The sequence below is a fragment of the Melanostigma gelatinosum genome (genome assembly GCF_949748355.1).
Source record: "Melanostigma gelatinosum genome assembly, chromosome: 4".
NCBI lineage: Eukaryota > Metazoa > Chordata > Actinopteri > Perciformes > Zoarcidae > Melanostigma > Melanostigma gelatinosum.
Window position 1 is genome coordinate 29724422 of NC_136637.1, and position 27592 is coordinate 29752013.

The 27592-nt window shown below is 44.0% G+C and overlaps 2 protein-coding genes across 2 annotated transcripts; both read right to left on the reverse strand.

Annotated features, from left to right (window-relative positions):
• Positions 1 to 653: 653 nt before the first annotated feature.
• Positions 654 to 15511, reverse strand: cc2d2a (coiled-coil and C2 domain containing 2A). The gene is made up of 36 exons (XM_079267826.1): positions 15405 to 15511; positions 15119 to 15202; positions 14871 to 15015; positions 14300 to 14388; positions 14112 to 14210; positions 13973 to 14041; positions 13690 to 13890; positions 13426 to 13585; positions 13199 to 13335; positions 12978 to 13109; positions 11843 to 12052; positions 11635 to 11741; positions 11401 to 11541; positions 10495 to 10651; positions 9641 to 9915; positions 9312 to 9489; positions 8389 to 8542; positions 8135 to 8282; positions 7286 to 7424; positions 6981 to 7184; positions 6784 to 6876; positions 6550 to 6641; positions 5542 to 5709; positions 5390 to 5444; positions 5184 to 5293; positions 4347 to 4443; positions 4156 to 4254; positions 3876 to 4052; positions 3129 to 3332; positions 2947 to 3036; positions 2744 to 2857; positions 1934 to 2068; positions 1688 to 1810; positions 1553 to 1611; positions 1299 to 1476; positions 654 to 1164 (listed from the first exon to the last, which is right to left on the reverse strand). The coding sequence occupies exons 1-36, from the start codon at positions 15408 to 15410 to the stop codon at positions 979 to 981; spliced, it is 4815 nt and encodes a 1604-aa protein (XP_079123952.1). The 5' UTR covers positions 15411 to 15511; the 3' UTR covers positions 654 to 978.
• Positions 15512 to 17690: 2179 nt separating this feature from the next.
• On the reverse strand, positions 17691 to 23451 carry c1qtnf7 (C1q and TNF related 7). The gene is made up of 3 exons (XM_079267902.1): positions 23273 to 23451; positions 20533 to 20769; positions 17691 to 18790 (listed from the first exon to the last, which is right to left on the reverse strand). The coding sequence occupies exons 1-3, from the start codon at positions 23292 to 23294 to the stop codon at positions 18162 to 18164; spliced, it is 888 nt and encodes a 295-aa protein (XP_079124028.1). The 5' UTR covers positions 23295 to 23451; the 3' UTR covers positions 17691 to 18161.
• Positions 23452 to 27592: the final 4141 nt, after the last annotated feature.

A 27592-nucleotide genomic window follows, 5' to 3' on the forward strand; every position in this document is an offset into this window, starting at 1 on the left:
CCACATTCAAGCGCTACGATTGGCCAGGCGTAACACGCGTCGTCGAGGTGCCGGTAACCTGATTCGTTCCAAGTCCTATGCGCTGACCAATGGGCTATCCTGATTCTGAATATATTTTCTAACCCGAACCAATCGTTTCCGCCTCAACTGGCTACAAAAGGCGGGTCTTGGAAATAAAAGCAGCGGGATTCATTCTCATGGCGGCTCATGAGACCACAGTAAAAACACTGATCTGAGGTCAGTGTTTTATAACATGTTAAATACAATTCCACTGTAATTCGAGGGAATATGTGCCCCCAGATCAACAAATGTATTTTGAAAAGCGTAAAAAATATTCGACTTAAAAAATTGGAAGGTCTATGGAAAGGGATCAACAGATGGCAACTTATTTATCATTACTATTTATTATTATTATCGTCATGAGTATTTCGTTTATAATCATTATTTGCTGAGTCGTCTCTCTCTCTTCTGTCTCTTCTTTATCAGTTACAAATATACATACACTCATACAAACATACCTAAAACACACACACGTTTTCACAGATGAAAAATAGTAACTTATCCTGGCAGAACTCTCCCCCCTTTATCACTTGCCTCTCAGTGCTTCCATCAGTGGAGCTGGTGGAACATGTTCTAGGTAGGCCTGTGCCACATCCAATCAATTTCAGCAAACATCCCAGAATGATTTAATGCAAAAAAAATGAAGGTATTAAAAATGAAGGTATATATATATATAGAGCGAGAGACGAAACACTTTTTACATAATTTATCATATTTTCATTCAGTCACGTGAGGCTGTTCATTCCTGATTGTCGGGTTTGATGAGTTTTATCATTCAAGAGAAACAATAATCACATTCTGGGTTATTTAATATCGACGTCACAATCTGAATATATATACAATAGTGTGGCAATGGTGTGTAAAGTCATTTTAAATAAAGCTCATTAATATAAAAACAGTCAGTGAAGCGCTGCGATCTCATGAGCGCACGAGCGAGGCCAGGTACACCCACACGGACAGGACGTTATTAGGGTACGGGTGCACGTACACGGCCAGGGCGAACTCCACATTCGCTGCGTGAACGTTGTGCACTCCAGTGCTGTACACCGCCTCCACGATGGGCCGGATCTCAGAGAACGGCAGATGCAGGGGGAACCCTGAAATCTAAAACAAATAATAAAGATCCTATTAGTTATTAATGAGAGGAGTTCATTAAATGTGTCATTCATGAGCGGAGAATATTCTATCATTGAAATGTTAGACTGATGACATCATTCAGTCACTCGTTCCAGACTTGCCCTGTTGTCTCCCAGCATGCTTTGCAGCTCGTGGCGCTGCCCCTCGGCCACGTCCCGCCCCCCGCTCTGCTCCAGTTTGGGCAGGAACTGTTTCAGGGTGGTGGTGCAGTAGCGGTTCCAGCGGGTCGGGTGACGAGGGCGCCACCCCATGATCTTCTCCTTCAGGATCTTCTCAAGCCTACGGAGAGTGGGACGGTAAATGTCTGTGTCTCTGTGTGCGAGACTGTAGCTCAACAAAGCGGCGGGTGACTTGCCTGTCCTGAAGCTCTGCTGCAGCGGCTTTGTCCGTGCGCCGATACACCAGCTCCTCCGGCTGAAGAGAATTCGTGAGAATTAAAAACATACCAGCGAACAAACATCCAGATTACATATAAATGCTGGAGACTCACTTGTACACTGGACAGGCCGGGGTGAGAGAAGGATCGGGAGAAAAACGGCTTCCACAAACTGGCTTTCGTGGTGTCGAAACTCATCGACATCGGTGACGTATATTCTTGAACGTTGAACCACACCTGCATAAAAAGTTACTCAAATAATCTGCTGCAATCTAAAGGAAGTGATGCTTCAAAAGTGAGGAACTAAAATGCCACATGAGCTGGTGATTCGAGTCATATAGTTGATGTAGCTTTACTCACATTGTCGGCGTTGACCAGGCAGCCGACTATTTGCAGAGGGCAGAATGTGTCGTGCTGTCCGTAGTGCTGACCGCTGCTGGGATTCCAGATCAGGTAGCGGTTCTGCTCGAGGGTCAGGACGTATGCTGTGGGTCCCTAAAAAATAAAGACATCAAAAGTATTCGTGCCGCTGCAGAACGGCCCGAAATCTCTGCATTATGTTATACATACGGTAAATGTCTTTTCAGCTCCTTAAATGCACAGTATTTCATTATCTGTGTCTCAATCTAAAACAATAAACAAAAGACGGAGTTTGTTGACGTGGTGACGCAGCGTGGGATCATGGGAGTTGTTGTCTTCATCCTTCAGTGTTCATGGTTCAGTAGGTTTTTACCACAGAGGTCTCCACCTCCCCAAAACAAAACTCTGCATGAAGCAGCTCCACGTCAACAATCAGTGTTTCTCCAGCACTGTTCAGAGGATGCAGGACGTCCTGGAGGGACTGAGAGACGAGCGGATGCTAAAGTTAGCTTGTCTTGTTTCTCTGATTGTTTAAGATCCAGACGTCTGCTGACCAAAATCCTGTCTGCTTAAAAACCACAAAGATCTAAAATGTATCAAAAAAGTGTCTTAAAACTGGATAAAAAGTCAGTTTATGAACGCTTCTGGCAGACGAAAGAGGACCAAATGAAACATACCGTTACCTCGGTTAAATTACAGATTTGTCTGGTTTGAGATTTGTTAGAAAAATAAAAAACATAAAAAACAACACATTTTAAATCTGTGCTCCATGTCGGTGCATGCTGTTCATAATGGTCGTCACACACACACCTCTGGTATAGCTGTGCCAATAATCAGCCAGGCTTTCTTGCCCATAGACAGGAAGTAGTTGCACAAGAGCACGGCGTGTTCTTCTTCGTCTCCCGCCAGGAGGGTGAGGAATTGCTGAAAAAAAACAAGAAGACGAGTCCCTGTAAGATTGTCTCTTCCCTCCTCTTCCAACCTTCCAAAGAGCTCTGAGCGGGTTCACTCACATCACAGGTGCTCCACAGGTCACAGGCCCCGGAGAACGAGACTCTGTCCGGCAGAGAGGGGATGAGCGAGACAAACCTGGCAACCAGGGCCTGTGTGAGGAAAAGAGACAGCAAATCTGATCCAGAAAGACGTATAACCGGTCACTACATCTCTACATCCACTGCAATATCGAGCGACTGACTGCGGCGTCCTGCGAGTTGTCGGGGAACGCGTCCAGTAACTCCTGCGGGGGGTTGAGAGGTCGGATGTATCGCGTGACGAACACCGTCTTCCCGCTGAGGTCGATGACGGTGGTGATGCACGGTCGGTCCGGGTGGCCCCTCGCCGCCTCCCGCTCAAACCTCTCTGAGGCCTGCAGCAAACGCTCGTCCTCCTGGCTGTCAAACTGCACAAAGAGGTCAAAGGTTACGGCAGAGGAAACTCAGCTCAGCACTGTGGAGATGAATTCATACGCCAAAAGAATGATGGCAGGCACGGAGGGAGTGTTTGAGTGTTACCTGTAATTCCTTAATCTAGCGTTATGTAGCAGAGCAAAGCAAAGACGCAGCACAAAAGGAGGACAAACACAAGAGCAAATGAATACACTGATGCATAACCAGCTGCTCAGAAGAGCCTGTGAACACATCGCATAACGTGTTGTGGTGCATGTGGTGGCTCCCATGAATTTCAACACATGTTTTGGTCTTTTTGTGGTTTTTTTCGTGTTTGTTCCTGGAGCACGAATGGACTATGACGGAACACACGTCTTCACAGAGACCTGGATCCATCGTGGTCCAGGATCAAGCTGCACTAGACGGGTGGAAGAAATGGGCAACAACTGCATCTCGTTGTGCATCCCTGTGTTGCATCCATGACAATAAATGATCCTTGAATCCTTGAACTAAGACAAACTAGCTGCACTCCAGACAGGATCCATCCTTGAACTCACCTTTTCCCGGACGGACTCTCCAGGCACCAGCTGAGGCTCGATGGTGATGAAGAGCGTGACGAAGGCTCCCTCGGTCAGGCTCCTCAGGGTGTCGTAACCGCCGTCCGCTCCGTGGCTCCGGTCCTTACTGTAACCCAGCAACACTGCCGGTGTATTCACCTTGAACGTTCCATCAATCTGTCCGATGGAGTCAATAAAGTAGAAATGATGAGTCAGCAGGTCAGCTGGTCGGCGGCCTCATCTGTTAGTGAGGTAATAAATACACAGCGAGGACTCCCACCCTGGACTGAGAGTAGATGGTGCTGAAGGGGATCCTGACGGAGCCCAGCCAGTGCTTCTCCACCCTGGTGTGTGTGGACTTCCCTCTGTCTTTGTCGTTCTGAGGAGCAAAAGGAGTTCAATGATGAAACAAGAGAGCAAATAAAACAAGAATTCAAGGAACATGCTATAGCTACAGAGTGTTTTACTCACCGATCCGGTTTCATAAACCACTTCATCGAAGATGTTGATGAAGACTTCGTCTTTCACTGATTGTAAGGCAGCAGCGCTGTAGTCGCCATTTGGGGCACTGACGAGAAGAAGAAGAAGAAGAGTTTCACCTTTCTGCTAGTTTGTTCAGTGTTATCGAACTGTGTTCAACAGACAGTCCTGATGTTCTGTAGTGTGTGTGTGTGTGTGTGTGTGTGTGTGTGTGTGAGGTTCTCCTCCACAGTCAGGGTTCTCCTGCAGTAGATGAGTTGATAGAACAGACAGGAGAACCAGCACGGGAGCAAAGTGATGTTCTGCTGTGGACGTATGTTCACTCCTCACAGAATGTCTCTCAGTTGAAGTGAAGCTGTATTCAGAATGTCTTCAGCTCTTCAGCTTGCTGTCACACAGACCTTTCTGAGGGAATGAAGCTGTTATCTATGATCTACAAACACACCAGACTCATTCACTCACACTGATTCTACCTCTCAGGACAGGAGCTGCTGCTCTGCTGCTGAGCTTGTGTTGTTGAGACTTTAGTGAATCTGAACGAACCTTTAAAACACCAAAGTCACAAAACACAACCTAACTATCCGATACAGAGCAGCAGCTCCTGTCCTGAGAGGTAGAGTCAGTGTGAGTGAATGAGTCTGGTGTGTTTGTAGATCACAGATAACAGCTTCAGGTCCTGCTTTGCTCTCGTGCTGGGACTCTTGTCTGTTTCTCCAGTAGCCCACTGACGACACAACCACACTTCTAAACATCACGACTGTCCCTTTAAGTGCACAGTAACATCTGAAAGAGTTGTATGTTGCGACGGTATTTCAGTGGAATGGTGACCTGAACGGGAGCTGCAGCTGCTCGTTCCAGCAGGGGTTCGGTCCATCGGCTGTGGTTGTTTGAAGCACTGTGCGCTGGAAGGAAACCTCCACGAAGGGCCTCACTTGTACCTAGAACAGCAATCGCAATAAAACCACACTCACATAATACGGATCCCAAGCTGAAGCTGCCAATGAGCAGTAGAGGAGAGTGAAGGCGTGTTGTACCTGGCTGATGAGCCAGTCGCTGCCCTGGATGGCACTCTGAGACGGTCCTGGTTTACTGGAAATAACAAAACGCATCGACACAGATTTCTGTCACGTGTCTGAAACGTATAGTTCTTATTTCTCCCGCCACCGTTGTGACTTTGAGCACTCACTTGGTCTGCGGCTGGCGGACGGGGATGTAGAAGGCCCTCATGATGTTGACGAGCAGCTTAATGTCTCCGTCGGACAGATTCTGAGCTGTCACCTTCTTCCTCTCTTTCCTCTGAGGCTTCAGCGGACGCTTTGGTTCAGCCAGCTTGAAGAGGTTCATTCCCAGAATCCTGATCGCCGCAAAACAAATGGCGGCTGGTGTTTAGTCAACAGCCAACACGGGACTGCAAACTGCTCATAAGCACGTCATTTATTGAGAGGTCTAACTGTGGGAGAGGAGTGTTACCACCAACGGTCCTTAGTCCCTCCAGGTATCTGCAGTTTGATCATCACAGTACTAATAATATTCATGACATGTAGAGCTCACGCTTACCTCAACGTTATTCTACTTTCATGAGCCTTTATGACGCAGTGAGAGCTGCTGAAACAGTGTTTTGGTGAAATAAAGTGCAGAGTGCTGAAGGGACTGCTACACGGTGAAGGGTCTATGTCACTACTGAAGTCAGGGCTCAAACTAAACGGACACACAGAGACACAGACGGAGGGAGAACAAAGAGAAACTCATACCCAGGACCTGCACCACTGTTAACAAGGCATCGCAGAAAAAATGGAACAGAAGAGTTTATAGCATTCACTTTGGATAAAGAACATGCAGAGTAAGAGCCAACATCGTGATGGGCTCCGACAGTTGTACATTGTCATGTGTAGATCTGAACTGAGATCATTCCAGAGGTCCTGTTATCACGTCAACATGCTCCAGAGGACAGAGAATCCACTGCGTTGAGCAAACCGGCCCGGCACGCTGCGTCATGTTCCAATCCTCTTTGAAAAGAGGAATGAGAGACGGATATACAGAAATACAAATAACGACATGCTCACAAGCTTGACTTACTATCGCGTGATCGGCAAGAAAGAAAAGCAAAAACACAGTAACGTGCTCAACACAGGAAGGAAGAGAGCGAGCTGCGAGAGACCACTGAAGCAGTTCGAGGTGTTCACGGGGGAGTTACCCGATGCTCGGGATCTCCTCTTCTATCACCAGGTCAGACAGCAGGAAGTGATGTTTGGCAAGAACAAACCTGTTGATGACCGACTCTCGGATCTGTGGGGAAACAACAGGACCGTTGAAGTGGGGCTGCTCAATGACAGCAAACAAATCCTAACACGATCACGTGAACGATGACTCTTACTTTAGATAAACATTATGAACTGTTGGGGTAATATTACACATTTACGCTGCTCACCTTCTGGAGGTATTTGGCCACTAAGGCTCTGTGTGAATCCAGATGTTCTTTCGTGTCGACTATCTCTCCTTCTTTCAGCCTCTTCTCGTATTCCTGAACTCAAAAAGGAGTTGGTGTCATACAGAGCTCGGTCTGCCACGTCCACACGATTCTACTGTACAACAATAATAATAATGCTTCAGTATTTATGATCTGACCTGGAACACCTTGTCAGTCACCTCCCTCTCCACAGCAGGAACACACTTGTAACTTCGAAACTCTGCGACTTCCTGGTTCCTGAGACGGAGCAGCCGAAATCTGTTGGACCTCTCCAACTCTTCATCGCTGACGAAGTTGAACTCCTCCTGCAGCTGCTCCAGACGGAAGTAGTCCGGCGCCGTCACCTCTCCGCTGCTGGCCACCTGGTGAGCCACAGGATGGAGACAGAAGCCACGTTTCCACCTGGAGTCTCCTGGACCGTCGGTGCTCTTTCTTATGCACGGAACTATATTCTCATACGCACTTTGAGCAGCTGCATGATGGAGGCGTTTTTGGGATCGTTGGGGTCCAGTCGTGACTGTGTGGCCCACTCGCTTATTTTTTTCATGTCGTACAGTCCGGATGCCCCAATAAATGTGACCGCATCAAGACGGCCGAGACCGCTACAACACAGAGCAGTGAAGTGATGGATATGCTCGTTTGTTACACAGACAAGGTACAGACGTGAAGGAGAGCTGTTTCTACATTACGGAGGACTTGTTCTCTCAGCATACTGAAACGTTCACACACATTTGAATACACAACATTTCACAACTTCTCCTCGACTTTTCCAGATCATTCACAACCTTTAAGTAAAAGACGGAGCGTGATCGTATTCTTTACTCCAAATGTTACTCGTGTAAATCAAACAGCAAGCTTTTCCAATCTCTAATCGCTGTTTCTGTCCATATTCACTTCAAATAGTTCAGACTGCAGGCACAGTTTTACAGACACTTATCAGTCTGGCTTTCATAGATCAGGAAAAACAGAACCAATAAGCAAACATGGGAATGTTTATGACTTGGCAAATGTTGTTGAATGCACTATTAATGTTGCAGATCAGCATTTCTCATGAGCTGCTGAAGGCATCAATCAATATAGAGTGCTTCTGCTGCCGCTGCATAACCTCTGATGTACAAACAGAGCTTAAAGTTTCATATGATTGATGATAATAAACAAGTTTAAAGTCTGAGGACGTTGCTGACATAAGCTGAAACCACTGGCTTCCACTGCACTGCTGAATCTAAAGGCCTACAGTAAGCACTGATGTAAAGAACTAGATTCTGGGTTGAAGCATGCACAACCAGCAGCGCTGTCCTTGAAGTGACACTACCTGTGTACGCCGCCAGGATGCTGAGACGCCGGAGGGGCGAGTGGGACGCCGTCCTCCCCGGACCCCCAACAAACGCAGCAGGACAGCTTCCCGGAGGTCAGCAGGGTCTGTTTGTTACCGCCGTCGGCCTCAAAGGAGAGCGGCACGTCTGGAGAGGCGTACAGAGGATGAGCGACAGGAAGACAAGGCCCCGTCCAACAAACGCACAAACGGGAATGTACTCGTGGGTGAGCTGGTGTCGTGGAGGCATTTACCGCTTCCAACGCCCTCGTGGTCAAACATCACTCTCTGGTTGCTGCTGAACTCGTATTCCTCGATTGGGACGATGGCCGTCACCACTGAGGGCTCCGGAACCGGAAGAAACACCTGAGCCAGGAGGGAGCATGACGAGCCCATCTCCTCAAACACCTGCACACACACACACACACACACACACACACACACACACACACACACACACACACACACACACACACACACACACACACACACACACACACACACACACACACACACACACACACACACACACACACACACACACGAGAAGAAGCTTCACTCATAACATCGACGTTGGGATGCAGATTGTTGTTTGTTTGCATGGTTATTGTTTCTAAAGGCATCAGATACAGATCAGGCTTCACTCATACTATTCGTATCAACTTATTTGTAGAATAAGATTCCAGTGTTTTTATCGAACAACATATTTGCTTCAGTCCATATTAATTGTCGTTCTGCCTTTAAAAAGCAACCGTTTATACATATTAGGGAGAAGAAGAACACGAGGAGATTGATTGATGGTGATGATTGATATTTATATGTTATATGAAGCAAAAACTGATTTGATCCATGAAATAAAGCGAGCAGCTTCATGGTGAAGTGTTGACATCGTTGAGGTCTCTGCCTGTATTTAAAGTGGTGCAGCGGTTCGGTTTGCTCGTCATTGAGCCGGTCTGTGTTTCACCGTGCGCTTTGGAGTCGAGCAGCAATCTGCCGGCACCAAGAGTTACATTTCATTTACCACAATTTAAAAAAATGTATTTATTCCAATTTTTTAGCGCGATGACCTCATAAAATACGACAGACATTTGAACCTTCATTGTAAAACCTGAACAGAAGCTTTGAACGTTACAGAACAGCCGTCCACGCAGTAATCCAGATGTTTCTGCTACTGTACCTGCAGATTGATGCTTTGGGGACAGTTGAGTATCTTGAGATAGAAAATCTGTCCAAAGTGAACTCTGAAGTCAGCGTTCAGGGAGCGGCCGTCCGTTCTGGAGACTTCTTTGTTGTTGTAGAGGATCTTGATGAAAAGGGAGCGCCGTGAAACGTCCTCCCTACGAGCTGTTTCAGGCCTACGGGAGGAGGAGGAAACGTTAACAGACAGTTCATCTCTTACGTCCTTTCACCTCAGATTCATCATCTCACTTCTCCTCAAAACAAGTGGAAAGAAACATGCCAGTGGGTGGATTTATTTAGCATATTTCAACCACTTCCTGCTGGTACCTGGGGCAGAGCTCAGTGGCGGTGATGTTTCCAGATGCAGACAGATCCGGGATGAGGATGGACTCTCCGGGTTGCCTTCGTGTCCTGGAGGCTTTCTCTCTGACCCGCTGCTCCACAGAGTCAAACTCGGGCTTCTCCGGAGGCTCCGGCTTCTGGGGGCCTTCCTCAGCGGGCCCCTCTGATTCACTCGCCTCCTGCTCTTCATCTTCATCCTCCGCCGTGTCATCCTGAGCCTGGCCTTTCTTCTTCTTTTTTCTCTTCTTCTTTTTGGCTTTCTGAACACAGTGAACACAGGATGTGTGTGTGTGTGTGTGTGTTAATATATATGTGAATATTCGCCGTCTTGATTTTTAAACCAGAATTTGAATTTTATTTATTTATTATTCTTTATTTTAAGGAAACAGATTTTACTGAACAGATTTTGCTTGTACGGTAAAGTGACCAACTACACCTGACTGAGCTGTTAGATAAATATGAAATACGTATGTAGGTACTGTAGTGCGACTGATGCTGGAGTTTTGATCTATTTAAAAACAATCTGGTAACTATATATATATATATATATATATATATATATATATATATATATATAGATATATATGTCGTTGATGTAACAGGATTGATGGACAGATATCTGATGTTTCTGCTGCATTCATGTGTATGTTGAATGCTAACTCCTTTATATCCTGTTATTCTATAAGATCATCATGTTTGTCTCTGTCCTGTGAGAACCTCGTATCTCTAAAAAGAACACGATGCGTACTCCAGCTGACCCAAGAGGCTGTGAAAGAGTTCACTTATCTTCAGAACGGGACTGATATATGTGCAGTCAGCTCATGGCAGCATGGATCTACCTGTTTCCTTCTCCACAGCTTCCACTCCTCCAGCTGTTTCCTGTACTCGGCCAGCTTTCTCTGGTAAACTTCCTCCATCTCTGCCTCCAGCTCCATGACCTCGGTCAAGATTTCATCCTCGTGCTCTCGCTCATCCGACGCCTGCTCCACATTCTCTCTGGAGAGCGGTTTAAAAACACATTCATGAAAAGTGTACAAACATCAGCAGAACACCATCATGAGAAGACACGCACGTTATCGAGCAAGCATTTGTTAGGGGCACAATTATTGATTGATTTTATCTTTATTCCACTTTCACATTAAATAAACAGAGCGCTGCTTTTACTTCCATGCTGTGTATTCCTGCTAATGTAAAAAAAGTATTTGCATCAAAATAAGAGTTAAAATAAAGTTCTTCACCTGAATTCAGTAGAACAGAGCGCCGACGGGCAAAACAATTACGGTAATATACTTAATTTCATACTTTTTAGTAATTATATTATATTACAGACTGCTGCTGAAGAGTGTGCGCCATAAACTCATGTTTACAATGTTTACTGAGGGAATAAATCAAGAGAGAAGTAGTCGTCTTCTCATAGACTTCTATACAACCAGAGGAGTCGCCCCCTGGTGGACACTAGAGAGAATGCAGCTTTAACACATGAAGCACCGGCTTCACTCGGCAGAACCGGAGGTTGCTGTCTGGTGTGTGTGCGACACAGCGGCATGACCGCTCCCAAAAAGTGAAGCCAAAAGATCTTGATAGCCCGCTAGGCGCTGGATTTGATATGTTGTCCATGAGCTAAGCACGCATTTTAATCGTTGATCATTTACATTTAATTGTGGGAAGCCATAATCGTAATCACCACTCATACTAATAGTGCAATAGAGTCTCCTCTGGAAGCACAACTCTGCAAAGAGATTCACCTCCTGAGGTAGAGCTTGTAGGGCGTGTTGGTGAACTTCTGGAAGTCCCTCAGGGCCTTCATCTCCTTCCACACCTTAACCATGTTCTTCAGCAGGGTCCTGTCTTTCTCCTGCTCGCTGTCTCGCAGCTGCCGAGTGTTCCTGAGAGAACCAGCGGAGGGAATAATACTTCGTCATGGTTCTTAAGAGGGCACTTTGGATTCTAGAGTGAACAGGAAGATCTGGGGAACTCACCGGACCTCCAGACTGTACTCAGATATCCTCTGCTGCATGGCTTGAGTGAGGCTCTGCCCGCCGTGGATCTCAAGTATATTCCGCAGTGCACTCCTCAGTCCGTTCAACTAAAGCACACAGGAAACACACAATGTCCACGGGTGGCTTCTACATGTTCTGCATGTATTCAGGGATGTTTGTACGTCACAGTCGTCTGGTGATGGTTTACCTTGTCAGTGAGGTGTCCTGTGAGGTTGTTACCCTGCCTGGTGAGGTACTGATCGTACAGCTGAGCCAGACGGGCCCCCAGGACATGCTCCCGACTGAAGAGTGGGTGATGGGAGAAGATCAGCCCAGAGACGTCCACATCCAGCTGGTAGTCTCCCTCGGGGTCCGCTGCACCAGCGATATACAGATTTGCATTCTTGGACTTTCGCGCCTACGATAGCGGACAGAACAACAACATCATCCATAATGCAGCGCTCTGGAAAACCATAATCACGGTTAAATAGAGTGGGCGCTTGTGGTTCACTCGGGCGTATCGAAGTATGTGTGCAAGCTTAAAGGAAGCGTGAAACAGAGATTGATAGCACCGTCGGGGCGGCGCTGTAATGAAAAGTCATGCGTGACAACAATGTAAGATAAACACTCAGTGAAACTACAATGGAAGCTCTGTTCCCTCGATGATCCAATGTGGCAGCTGTGTCCGTCTGCAGAGCGAAAAAAAGAAATGCATGGAAGACAAGGGTTCTTTGGGGGTTTCCCACTCAAACACGCCCAACCAGAGAACCACAACACATCTGTGTCCCCCGCATTCTTTGCTTTTTTCCGGGTCTCCATATTTGTCATGTTTTGCTTCTGTGGTCCTTCACACCAGATTTAAAGGAGGGATGGACCGATAGAGCAGAACACTCACAATGAGTTGATCGTGGTGTCGTTTCTGATGGGATGACAGTGAATATCCTCATGAGTGACTTGAACAAGCAGGGGGACCTTTTGATTTATGATTATTGTGACTTTAGTGAATCTGAATTAACCCTTTACAACTCAGTAACAGATGGAGGCAGCAGCTCCTGTGTCCTGAGAGGTAGAATCAGTGTTTCAGTGAATGGAGGCTGGTGTCTTTGTAGATAGATAACATTCTTCAGAAGGAAACTTAACATCTTGTGTGTATTTTAACTTAACGTCTTGTGTGTATTTTAACTTAACGTCTTGTGTGTCCCTCCCTGTCCCTTTGTACCAAATGACAAACTGACCTTTTTCTTTTTCTCAAGATTGCAAAGGGAACACCTTTCCAGTGTGTGAATGTGCACGGTGCTTTAGATGTGCCAAATGATGGAGTGATGGAAGTGAGTGTGTCTGACCTTCCTGTACACAAGCTGCAGTGCAGGGTCCAGGTCCTCCTCCATGTGGAAGAGAGGGGGTCTCGTGGATGATTCCTTTATGGGGTCGGGCAGAGCCACGATCCTGCCGTCATCACCAAACCACTTCTTTCCCTTAATGAAGAGTTTAAATATGTACATATCAGAAAGATGTCATGGCTCCAGGGCTCTGTTCAGCTGTCTGCCATGTTGGTTGAAATTACCTCCTCCATTTTCAAGATGCGGTTCTCCAGAATGTTCTCATTGATGGGGGACACGTGAGGCCTCACCCCGACATACAGACCCTCGTCCTCCAGGTAACGAGGCTTCATGTGTTCAGGCAGTTTGATGGAGGTTGGGGCTGTGGCAATGACAGACAAAAGGCAGGTAACAGATCCTCAGCAGAATACCAAAGCCGACAACACATCAGGTGCTTTTGTACATTTTGTACCTGTTCGAAAACTCGGCGTGAAGAGGAGCTCGCTCTCCTGCTGAACAAGTTGTCGGTACCCGACGTACTCTGCTTTCTTCACTTCCAGGAAGTCCTGTGTCGATTGTTCAATGACAAATAAATTGTCCTCTTCATCTCGCACAAGAGGAGCTTCTTCATTCTGCCGCAGGACAAAGAATATGAGGCGTCGGGAATCTACAGAAAAGGTGGAAATAGTCGCGATGCACCACGTCATTTCCTACAATATGGTTGTCTGCGTCTTACCTGGTCTTCATTTTCATCTTGAATATCTTCTTCAGCATCTTCCTGCTCTTCAGCTTCTTCTTCCTCTCTGTCCTGCTCAGCGGTTCTTCTCGGTTTGTCTCTTTTCTTGCTCTTCTTCTCGGTCCCATCTCGTGGATCCGGCTCAAAGTCCAGTGTAAAGAAGTTGTAAGCCTCCTCAGCGGTCGGCAGGCCCTTTTCTGTCTGTATCCGCAAAGAATGAACAGATAAATAGAACACAAATGATTTGTTCTCAGCATCATTGCGATCTCGTCTCCGTCCTCACCCGTCTGGCTGCTTCTCTGAACTTGACCCTGCTGCTGAGGGCCAGGGGGTCAGCTCTGTCTGGATCAACCTGTGAAACACTGGGCGTTACATCTCCACTGCACCGGGTACAATCACGGTGAGGACTGTTTGACGCTCACCTCTCGGTCAAACCGTGTCACAGTATCTCTGTCTCTGAGGCTCTGCAGGCGACTGGCTGGCTCCAGAGACGCCTCCTGGAGGAGGCTCTCACCTTTAGACTGGAAACAGTTTGGGAAGGCCATACATTTGATTATCTTTAATTCAATTGCAAGCTGGTTCGTGAAAAAGAAAAAGCATTTGGGTTTACCCTGGCTGCTCTCAGTCGCTCTTCCAGGCGACGTGTCACTAAGCTGTCCAAATGGGAGTCGGGAGTTTGAGTGATTCGTGAGGAGACACCTAGAAGACAAAGCATTAAACAATAATTACATGTAATAATCAGTATTGGGGTGAATATTTACTACCTCGGTACTGTACTTGGTACTCTTTGGTTTAGTCTTGTGTGTGTTGGGAGCTATTTTGTGCTCTTTTAACGTCTAATCTTCTTCTGATGTCCAATTCTTCTTACTATTTTATTGTTAACTTACCTGCCCAAGGATTATGGGTGGAAATTAGCAATTTTCTAAAACTTGGCACATTACATCCCCCCTTTTGTAATATACGGTTCATGTTCTTTTGGTGCACCAACTGTTTGGATATGACAGTGTAATTGGCTTAGTTATTTAACTTGGGTAAAGGTGTTGTATGGGTGCATTTTGACAAAGTTTGGTCATTTTGTTCAGAGTTTTGTGTATTAAAACATCCATATACTGTATGCTGCACGATACAAATCACACAGCACTGTTTTGGTACTGTATTTTAATGATATCATGGACACTAACCGCTCAGAGACCCAGTTGGGGGTCTTGATAAAACCACAGGGTCAGCTGCCTTTTCAGCCGATCTCTCGTCTTCGCCGCGGTGCTGAATGGTGGAGATCTCCCCCACATCCTCATCATCATCCTGAGCTGAAGATCGGTCAAGCAGCTGACATTTGCCAAGAGATGGAACCATTATGAACCCTGCTGGAGCTTTAAAAAGTGTGCACTATGAAGCTAATGCATATAAAGGGTGCAAAGGGAAGACGTACCCTTTTCTTCCGCCTCTGTCTCTGAGCTCTTACGGTGCGTTTCAGCGTCTCTCCTGGATCTTCCTCACTGCTTTGAGGTTCCTGCTGCAACACAGACGTACAACTAAGACACAACAGCAACAGCATACAAACTGTACTTCTATCCACACTGGTTATTTTAGCACAGCTGAAAAAAGGAGGTTTCATTAGCAGAGGAAAGAGAGAAGGAGTTTGAGCAGCTAGCAGCACTACACACAGGAGGGCTACAGCCTACAGGCTAAACTACAACACACACATACACACCAACCTTCATTGCAGCTCGCTGCTTCCTCTCACTCAATTTGGTGGACGGAACCAGAGCCTATCGAGTATAATTAGATTTTCTAAAGCGTTAACAGCTCTTCTATCTGTCTGTGTGTGTGTGTGTGTGTGTGTGTGTGTGTGTGTGTGTGTGTGTGTGTATATAAAGTGAGACACTCCTCCAGGTCTTGTTGAGTCTTGTTAAAGCTCTGGTTCTGGATGAACTCATACGGTTACTGTCAGTCCACAGAAACAGATCCATATATCACGTTCACCTGTCATAACTGTACCTGACTGTCGTCCTCGTGTTTGTTTCCCCCCAACGTGTCTTGCAGTGCGCTTCGTTTCTTCCGCAGTTTCTCTCGAATGTCACTAGAACAGAAATAAAGAGTTTTATTAAAAACTGTTAGCGCTAATGTTAGCTTTGATAGCTAAAAGCAGCGTCTCAGAGACGGTGACGCCAACGTTTTAGCAAACCATAAACTATACAAGAAAGACAACACACAGCTGACCATGTTTACGTTACCTTGAGGACGCCATGGTCGCGAGGATAGTTTTATTTTCAATGAAGACAAAGCAGAAAGTCACAGGACTGTTGTTGTAGTTTAAGCTAACGTTAGTCTGTATTATAAACAAACCGTAGCTAGCTTGCTACGATGGTGGCATCACTGCGCTCGTGCCCCCCAAAACATTGTCATTTTCTGAGCGATATTTCTCTCTCAATACTGAACTTAACATTTGTAAACGAGAGCCGTTACCGCTGCCTAGTAACGAGATAAACTACCCCTCAACCTACCTTGAAAACCAGCCTCAATCACCCGATCCGCTTTAAGTCCCGCCCTACTATGCTGTGATTGGCTAATAGTCGCTGCTTCGACGCGGCCTCGCATCCATGTGATTGGGTGCTAGCGCCACCTTTTTTTCTTTCATTTTTTCATTATTTAAAACGTTTTATTAACAAACAGCATGGTACAAATAAGACAATAACTTTATTGATTCCAAAACGGGGAAAATTAAAGTGTTGCAACAGCTCAGTAGTCAAAGAAGCAAGGACAAATACAAACTGATGAGTGATGGGGGAGGCACCGTTGTTTTGGTCTCCAGGGTCGGGAAACAAAACACAGAAAACCTCTGTTGATCTCGAGGAGCTGCAGCATTTATTTCTGCACAAACTGCATTTTCTACTGTACATTTAATTGAAATCGAAGTTTAAACTGGTTGTAATCTGCCACCTCACCGCTAGATGGCGCATAATCCCACACACTGCACCTTTAATTCAATTACCAACATTAATTGGTGGGTCTGGGTTGCTGTAGCAATGGTCCACAGTTGCAACGTCTTTTTTTTCTCTTCCTCCTATCTTCACCTTTCAGCTGGACTTTGATGTCCTATAAGGAAATTGGTTATCTTTTATTTTTAATCAGCAATGTATATGTTTCGATGCATGATTGTGAACACATGCTATTTCAATTAAAATTACATTCTGGTGTTTCATCAGCATCAACTGGTACTTCAAGTGGACAAAATGGTCTTTTTTCAAATTGATTCGGTCAAGAGGTCCATGGAATTTCTTTAAACAATCAGAAGTTGAGAACTCCCGATCTAGACCACATCGGACCGGGTCCAGATCAAAAACCGCTACTATACCATGACTGAACTATCCTAAACTAGAGAGAGCCAACGACTCTTTAAGGTGGTGTCGTGTTTTTTGATCTGGACGTCGTTCAATGTGGTCTAGATGTGAAAAAGAAAATATGAAATCTTTATTTTTTGCATTTCTTTATACTGTTATGTATGTTAAGTATTTTCTGGGTTAATCCAGTCCATCTTTGACCAGTCTATGTATTAGTTTTTGATCTGGACTTGGTTCAATGTGGTCTAGATATTTTTAAAAAATGTAATAAAAAAAGATAGAAATAAAAAAAAGAAGTGAAGTTCTCTTTTTTTGACTTTCACAATAAGAATAAAGGTTTCACAAATTTGAAAGTGGGTTTAAGACAGCGTTAAGGCTTTATATAATTGTTTAAAACACTTTCTCAACAGTAAAAACAGCAACAACGGAGGATCGGTTGTTTAGCAATGTAAATTATGTGTCCCTTAAAAATCGTAAACTAGCTTTAGCGTCGTCTGTAGCCAGTGTAAAGCACACTTTATAGCTAACGTGTGAAGAAAGTCGGTTAAAAATGCAGCTGGCTCGATGAAACATTCATCTCCAGATTGAGGTCTAAACGTGTCATTTAAAGCAACTTAAATATAAAATATTATAACGTTGGGATACTTCGCATATTGGTTGCCGTTCTCCATATCTCTCTTTTCAGCAGTTCTGGATTTCCATTTGTCCAACGAGCTGTCAATCAAACTATTAAGAAAACGGTAACGGGTCATCGAGTCCGAGAAAACACATATGCACAATGCCGAACCCATATTCTGTTGTTTTTAGCACTATTTCCAATAAAACCGTATGTTTTGACTTTTCGTATTATAATTTGTAATATCTTTATCTCACACATGCTTTTGTTTAGCCTCTTTGTAAAGGAGAACAAGCTCTAGCAGTCAACAACGTTTATTTAAGTTATTATTGATCCAACTCCCAGCCACAACAAATACATCAGAAACGTATTCAAGCTTCATTATATAATATAATCTCACATCAGTAGATAGGTCTCGACAGTAACAACATAACTAGCAGTACACACATCTGTATAAAAATATAGTTTGACCACATGTGTAACACAAAACAAAAGAGTGATGAGCAGTTTGTGTTTCATGAATAGTCCTCTGCCAGTGTGTCGAAGTAGTTTGTGTCTGCATAGAGCAGGAAGCCAGAGAACAAGCTGTCAGCCCAGCCCGGGTCTGCAAATAATCCATTCTGGTCGTGGAAGAAGATCTCCAGCCAGACCTCGTCCTCTGGGTTCAGGGCCATCACGGTGGCCCCAGACGCCACGTCGTGGTTCCCCGTGTTGGCGTCGAAGGTTTTGATGCGATACTTCCCGTTGTGCACCAGAGCGATGGCCAGGTGCTTGTTGGCCAGCGTGATGTCATAGGAGAAATAATAAATCCCCGGGTACGCACAGAGGAACTTGCCCGTCTGCGGGTTGTAGTGTCCGCCCTCGTCAAACAGGACCTTGTTGAACTTGATGGGGGTTTTCTCTGCAGGGTAGCTGCTGGTGATTCCCACGGAGAAGGCCGATTTAGGCAGCAGGCTGCCACACCTGCAGGTTCCTGCGGTTCCACGTGACCCTCTTTGGCCCTGGTTCCCTTTCTCTCCGTCGGCGCCGGGAGATCCGGGAGGGCCCAAAACTCCGTGCTCTCCTGCGGGGCCTCGTTTCCCAGCGGGGCCACGATCACCTCGGCCCCCGATCTTTCCCGTTGGGCCAACTCTGCCCTTCAACCCTGAAACAGGAAACAAAGAATAATGTCGGGGTCTTCATTTCTGCAGTTACTGATGGAGAGAAGTCCTTCTGGAAAATATATCTGTGGGAGTCAACGGCAGGAGATAATTATTTTAATGATCCCGTTTGAATTGGGCCATGAATTACACACGTTTGTAAATTGAAAAGAGCATGTTTGCGCGTCAAAGAAAGCTTCAGTTTGTGTGAAACCAACACGGCCGTTACCACGTTTTCATGAGTCCCACTGCTCTTCTTGGCAAGACCCGCCCTGTGCAGCATTCAAGCGCTGGGATTGGCCAGGCGTCCGGTAACCCGATTGGTTTCAGATCCTAAACGCCCCGACCAATGAGCTATACTGAGCCAACGACTGGAGGTCTATGTCTGACCTTAACCGCTAGTCTCCGTCTAAACCAGCTACGCAGGAAGGTCTTGCCAAGAAGAGCAGTGGGATTCATAATTACGCGATGTTACCTTAGCTAGCTAGCTAGCTAGGTAAGTTAGCGATGTAACGTTATCTTCCCTGATGTGTTTTATCCACAGATAAGATAAGAGAAAGAACAGTGAGACCCCAGAGAGACGTCACTGAAGCTACTTTTGAGTGCGTCGTCTTTCACGTATATATTTCTTATCCTGTTTTTGTTTTGTTTTATGACATAATGCGACTTTCTTGACGTGCAACATTATCTTTTAAAACGACAAACATCATATGTGTAGTTCATGGCACAATTCAAACGGGATAAAACAATTATTTGTCTCTCACCGTGTTTTCCCCCCAAAAAAGAGGGGCGGGGCTTCAACGCATCTATAGAATGCATCAATTATCTGCCGTTTGAATCAGCATCTGTTCTGCACACGTTGAATCAGTCAAAGGAAACACATCCAACATGATGTATTCAGTCACTCTTGGATGAGCGCCACCTTGACATTTGAACAGCACATTTAAACGATGTAATATTTTGTTTATGAATACCCTGGAGCTACAGGGAACGCTGTGAATCACGATATGTTTGCAGAACACAAGCGAGTTCTGTGTGGCGTCATGTTGAGGTGGAGGTATGTGTTTACATTCCTGTTTCCACACATAATGGAAAACACAAGTGCCTGACGTTTACTTATCACCACCAACAGATTTATTGCGGTTCAGATGATAAGCTTTCCAAATGTTTTATATTTTTTATGGCAGTTTTACCTCCTGAATAATTCTAAAGGAAATGAATCTTTACCAAGCTGTGAACAACCAGGATGGACTGTTATTGTAACGCGTATGGTGGAAAGCTCCGGGAAAAAAGTGAGATTTTGGTCTATTTTACTTCCACAACTCGTCTTCTTTCAGACGAGAGGAAATAAAACATTTATTTTACTACTTTGTCTGTTTGCGTCTGTAGATTTCTACTAAATTCACCATTACATAATGCCTCATTTGCATATTTAAACTTAACATTTCAGTGAACTTGTAACACAATAAATACTCATCTTAATGTGCGTAATGAAGTGGTGAAGTTTCATGCTGATATCTGTGAGTTCATGTTGTGTGCAGTGTGTTCCATTCCTTCACACTTTGTCTGACACTTCTTTTCATAACCACGCTATTAATGGCAACAAGTTTTTCGATGTAACTCATCACTTCATCATCCCAGCTGTCAAGTGAAGGAAACGTGTTTTCTGTTCTCTTGCTCAGATCTTTATGGTGTTTATCTATCGCACATAAACTGATGCCGGATCTGTTTATGTTTCATAAAATACCTGCGTCTCCCTTCTCTCCCCTTTCACCCTTCCTGCCATCTCTGCCATCTCTTCCCGGGATACCCACATTCCCATCCGCTCCCGGGGGCCCACCGGGACCGGGTCTGCCGGCGGGGCCCGGTGACCCGGGGACGCTGCAGATCAGACGCGGCGCTCCTTTGACTCTGGTGTCAAACAGCTGTCCGAAGACACAGTGGCAGAGACACACCAGCACCATCAACGCCCACAGCTTCACATCTGGAAAACACAAACAATCAGTGTTCACAGAACGTTATCCACTTTATCCAGACTCTTCAACAAGGTTCTGACCACAAGTCAGTTTTCATGATGCTGTAAAACATTCCCAGTGGTGTTGTCATGGACGCAGACAGAACAAAAGCATAGCGGTGGATCTAATTTGTGATGGCGAGCAGCATGAGGCCAGATGTGGCTCTGTCTCACAGGCTGATGTTCCGCCTCTCATTACATGTGACCTCAAGCCAAACCTTTGTCTCTGTTCCAAGTCCCAAAAACATTCCAGCATTATGACATAACATCCAGCTAAATTCCTGTCAGGGGAATCGAATCATGAAGCAACGACTTGATTATTATACGTTTATGTTTCAGGGAGAGAAACTGACAGATGTTGGACATCAAACATTTCATCATATAATCTATCTTCGGGGGTTTTGGGCCAAATGTAAAAGACAATAGAAGATTTATGGACTCCATTAATACACCGGTTTGTTCTCTGCACATGGGTGTGAGAATGTGACCTTCGCATCTGCTCTCTGGCTCTCTGTCAGAACGTGGCCAGTTGCTGCTAGCACAACAGCTATTCAGAGCGATGAGCAACAACAGGTATTGCCTCATTGCTTTTCGTTTGGTAGCCGTGAGAGACCTTAGTCTGTAATGCAAGTATGTCTGCATGAAAAGATGTACAAAGATAGATTATATATTCGCTAATGCTAATCGCAGTTAGCATTTCCCCATTGGCCGTAATGTTAAAATGAGCTTAGAAGCTAGCGAGTCGGACATGTACTGTTAAAAGCATCTTGCCGTTCAACCTTTTTTGTTAACAGTCCGAGTGAGAGGTAGGTCAAAGGTCAAAGGTACTTCATCCATATTGTAGCGACCCTGTCAGTAACAGCTGGTAGCAGAGGGGTTGCTGGTAGCAACTGTTCTGTGTCGGGAGCTAGTAAATGTTGTGTTAGACCGGAACCGGAAGTTGCGGTTGTTGTTGTGGCGGAGGAAAGCTACGGAAAAATCCGGATATAAAGCGCACCGGACTATAAGCCGAGGCCTCAACGCAGGGGGTAAAAAGTAGCGGCTTATCGTCCAAACAGTACGGTAATCATCTTTATCTGGATTTAAAAATAAATCTTAATAAGTCTTTTCTTTTAAACACACGCTGGCACACCATCAGACAAATGAGGTGCGTGCTGACGGGACAGTAAACAGGAGGAGATAAACAGGAAGGACAGTGCAGCTGCTGTGGAACACACACACACACACACACACACACACACACACAGGCCTGTGTGCTGTTAGCGTATCCAGCATGTGTTTCGGGGCAGTGACCTGGCCTCAGAGCTGTGTGAGGTCCTGTGAGGGAGAAACCCTGCCTGGCAGCTCTGCTCTGCAGCGATGAGGCCAGCGGTGGTGAAACAGCTGTTATTAAAGAAAGAGTCTGCGCTTTACAAACATGTAAACACGACGAGGACACGGATGCATGTGAGAAAAATGCTCTGACATGGATTTACATGCAACATTGTTTTTCATGCACTGATTATTTGAGATTTTGGTCTATTTTTCCTCCATAACTCGTCTTCTTTCAGACGAGAGGAAATAAAACATTTATTTTATACTTTGTCTGTTTGCGTCTGTAGATTTCTCCTAAATTCACCAAAAGTTACCATTACATAACGCCTCATTTACATATTTAAACATCACATTGCAGAAAACGTACTGACTGAAAATAACTGTCTTAATGTCAGCAATGAACTGGTGGAGTTTCATGGTGATATCTATGAGTTCATTTTTCAGATATCATTCATAGTCAACAATTACAACAATGTATTAATAAAAACATGAGAACATGGACAGTATTCTCTCTGATTCATGGAGCGATACAAAGACATATCCACAACTCCCTCTGTAAAAACCTTTGACTCCACTACTGTATGTCAACAACATGAATCCAATGTTTACATTTATGTTCTGGAAATGTATGAAAATGAGCACATATTTAATAAGATAATGCCTTCTTTTGCATATTAGTTACAATTTGCACCTGTAGTGCTGAATCTTAAGCCACACCTTTAAAAGGGAAATGAGTCAACCTTCATTCTAAAGTAAAGCTTTGTTTTAGTTTGTCTTCATCAGGACTTTTCCCCGTGAACAGGTGGAGCCGGTCAGCTTCTTACAGATGAAATGACGAGATTGTGTTTTGGCTTCTCTGAGAACGTTAAACAATGCAGCCTCCGCCGGGGCCTCTGGCTGCTTTGTAATTGAACTCAGGCACAAGTTTCGTGGTTCCTCGGGTCAGCAGGTGGTTTATAAAACCAGGTCATCGTGTTAGAAAACGTTTGAGAAGAACAAATCAGACATCGGACTTATTTTCCTTATTTCAGTAAATGTAATCACGCTGACACGCACAGACATGTGCAAAGTTATTCACGGTATTGGCTGTGAATCCTGCAGAAGCCTGTTTCATCATGTGGTTTCAGACCCTGCATGAAGTATGTAACAGTGTTCTTACCCCACATTTGGCAGCTGTTCATCTCCAAAAGCTGTGTCCTGCGTCCTATCTGCTCAGATCCCGGTCTCCTGTGAGATTCGACCCCTCGGTTAACATGTTGTCCGTCTCTCTTTATTTCCTGCCGTGCTTTCAGATGTGTGCGTGCATGAGCGCAGCTGCCTTTTTCGCTGCTGACAGTGTTTTGCAGCAGCAGCAGCAGCAGTCTGCACTCGCTCCATCCAACCCTCCCTCCTCTTCCTCTCCCTCCTCTTCCTCCTCCTCTGATCCACTCCCTTCTCCTCCCTAAAGCAAACAGCCAGCAGCCACAGAATCAGCTCCATTATGTCATGGGTGAGGATTCCTCACACATGACACACTTGGACTCGGTAGAATAACGCTGCTGTTCTATGAAAGGTCAGATCTAATGAATGGGAGAAGTCATTTGTGCCTCATTGACCTCAGTTTCTGACTTTGTGCTCTACATGAGGCCAGAACTGATGACAGGAAGTGTGCTGACATTCCTTTAATTTTCAATGATTATTATCAAATATTGTTACATAAAACAATATGATTATATTAGCTGTGTTTTTTTCTTGATTAACATGTCAAGTTCCTGCCAGTAAAGGAAGAAGTATTTAGAGCCTTTACTGAAGTAAAAGTAGTAATACCAAAGTGTAAAAGTACTCCAGTACAAGTAAGAGTCCTTCATCTCAAAGCTGACTGAAAGTATTCTGGTGTTTATTCTGGTGTTTTATTTCTGGGTCAGTTTGCGTCCGTAGATTTCTCACTTTAAAATAAATCACTATGAAACTTCCACATTTGATTCCTTACATTACGACAAATATAGAACTTTTTTCACCCTATTCACCTTTAGTGTGTTTAAGGAAACGTAAAGAAGAATCATCAGCAGAATACTCTGAAAGTATCAAAAGTAAAAGTACTCATTCTGCAGGAAATGCTGCTTGTGAGATATACAAGATGATATATGACATTAATACTGATGCATGAATGCACATTTACTGTTGTAGCTGGTTTCAACTACTTTATATACAGGCAGCTGTTTAGACCAGCACAGGACTCAGTTCTGCGTCACACATTCAAAATGATGTTTTGTTAAATAATTAAACAGTTACTTCAAAGCAAAGGGAGGAAATGTGTCTTTGGTGGAACTGCTGATTCCAGATGTCTGTAAGTTACAGCAAACATTCACAAATCATCTTTAACAACACACAGCATTTCATAAGCTTATCATCAGCTTTTATATGTCAAATAGTAAAAGTAATTGGTAATTACAGCTGTCAGGTAAATGTAGTGCAATAAAAAGTACTTCTATTCCAAATATAGAGCGTAAGAAATCCTAAAACTGTACTGAAGTTACATTCCACCACTGATGACATGCTGAAATACATCGAACCACATCTTTCTGTCAGTTTGAGGAACCTTACGGAAAAATATGAAATATTTATCTTTTGTTTGGTAGATTATCATAACAACCTCTCTGTGATGTAAAACGACATCATCACGGTCTCCTGTTTCCGTCTACACTCATGCAGCAGCAGCAGCCATGTTGTGTCCAAACAGAATGGGTCTTTATTCAGGAAGTGAAAGAAAAACAAAGGTTGTAATCAACACCCCCATTTAAATACAAAACCAACAAAAATAAAAATGATATCCATTTTGCATATCAAAGAACCATTCAGTAATAATTACAATCCAAACACCTCATAAACCACTTTTGTGAATCTATACACAAACTCTGATTTAGAAATTAGTCACTTTGACAATAGAATTACAAATATTCAGCTTTAAAAATAATTAAAACTCAAAATAATATCTGAGCAATTAGCATCTTGTTTTTTTTTATATATAGTGAATTCCCACATAAAAATACAAAATGATACCAATGACATTTAAATATGAAAAAAATGATTCCAAGAACTCTGCTACAATAAAACAAGATGGGATAAAACAAGATGAAATGAAAATAGAAATATGCATGAAAAAGTCTCTCCTTTTGTTAGCAAAACACTATCCAAAATAACTACAATCATTTACATCAGTACAAAGATATCTGGATTTAAAAATAGTTGCAATGAAAAAACGGGGTTTTATTTTTTCTGACAGTAAAAAATGACACTGGATCAGAAATCTGCAAAATATGCAATGAAAAAAATAAATCTGCATTAAAAAGGTTTACACTGTAGTTCTTACTTTTTATACAAACATTAGAAACAGTATTGCACATCACAACACAGATTCGAGGTTAGTCAGCCTTTCAAAATGTGTTATTTTCAAGTTTCAGAGCATCTACGAGGACAGGCAGCCGGGGCCTCGATGCAACAGGGCAGAATCTCAAGTGTCTTCCAAGAAAATGATAAAACCTTCATGTTTCCTTCCTTCAAATGAAAATGAGTATCAAAACAAGAGTCAACTGTATATATCAAAAACGTTGATGTTGTTGTTACTAATGTCGTGATTCTTTGTCCTTGAACAGAACTTCTGGACATAATTAGCAAAGAGGGGGCAAGGGGGGGGGGGGCGGGGTAAATTGTATAATTGTCCTATTTAAATAGAAAAATACAATCAAAATCAAATAGGGTTTTTTTGTCTATAAAAATAGTGAAATAAATAAGATTTTTTACAAAAACAAAGACACATACAGAACAAAGTAACAGTGTTAAACATAGAAAATAGAACCTCACAAAAACAGCACGAGTCAAGTGTTACAGGTGACGATATTCAGACATGTTCATGAGAACTAAAGCCACATGGGGGGGGGGGGCTGTTCTTTAAAGAGTAACTAAACCCAGAGTTTAGTCGCGTCTCATCGTCTATCAAACCGTCTCTCTCTTTATCTGGAGACAGCGATGTCTACGCTGTGACAAGAAGCATTAAGTTGTTACATTTTACTCATTTAGCAGCTGGCTAGTTAGCTAGCTAGCTTGCTAATTCCAGCGTGCATTAATGCTACAGTTACAGAACATATAAAGCACCACACCATACATTAACATTTAGCCAAACTTTACTGGTTTTTAAATTGTCATTCATGGTAGCCGTTACCCTTTCAATTAGCTTATGCTAATTGCTAGCATGCTGGCTATTGTTATGATTATGGTCATGTAAGATTGCTTAAAGGGTCTGTTACGGTTACAAAATACAGTATAAACTCATATTTGTGCATTTGAGTTTACATGGGATATGAGTATGCTAGTAATTAGCATTAGCGCTAGCTATGTATATGCTAGCAATAAGCCAAGCAGCAAACCTCCGCTGCTGACAAATGAAGCTCACGTGGAAGTGCCAAAAGCTGCAGTTTCTCAAACGGCCACTTGAGGCTCCAAAGAGCGAGTCAATCACCATCGACCTGTTAAAATGCCCAACTTTGCAGCAGCAATAAACATGTGGTTATAAATAGCTCTACAGCTAATATCCCCGTTCATGACGACTGTATGGAGGATGCATTTTTATATAACGCGCCTGTTTAAATTATATTAAGGCATAAAGTTAGAGATTAGCTTGAGCGATTCACAGGCTAATTGAAAGGGTAACCAAAAGCCATATACAACAAAATGTGATTGCAATATCCAGGTTTCAACCAGTGGAGGGCGGTAAACATGAATATTATATAGAATTCAAATACTTTGGACCCAAATCCATCAACAACACTCCTAAAAACACATATACATTGGTTTATAGTCGTGGTTTGGGGGTTTAGGTACTCTTTAACTTTCCCCTCGATCACGCCCCCCCCCCCCCCCCCCCGGTCCTCACAACATCCAGACTACATTAGAATATATTAGAAAATATTGGATTCCTGCTCTACTCATACAGAACATAGATAACTTAAGACCACTGCTTCACGCTACATCTTCAATAAGTAACCATGAAAAAATAAAAACATTTGCTAAATCTTCTGTCGGAAGTGGAGGTTTCAGAGAATCCACGTCTGCGCTTAAAATCACTGAAGGAGGGTGGATAAGAAATAAAGTGGGGCTATAGAAAAGTAGTGCATAATATATATATATTACTTTAAAAAAAAAAGAAAATATTGAAGGGCCAGTGATGGGTAAGTCGTTGACACAAACTAAATAAAAAGTAATAGAGTCTCAGTTTCATTCGGGTTTCGTAACAGCACACACTTGACGCCTGGACACCGATAAGGAGGAGCGTGGAGCACGAATAAAAAACCACGACGACACACTTGTACAGTACCGAAGGGACGGCTGGGCCCACCGTCCTCACACAAAGATTGCCCCGAGATCAGGGATCTGTTTTACTTAAGAGCGATTCAAGGGTGGAACTCAAACGAGACCACCGAGGAGAGGAGAGTTCCATCTTTAG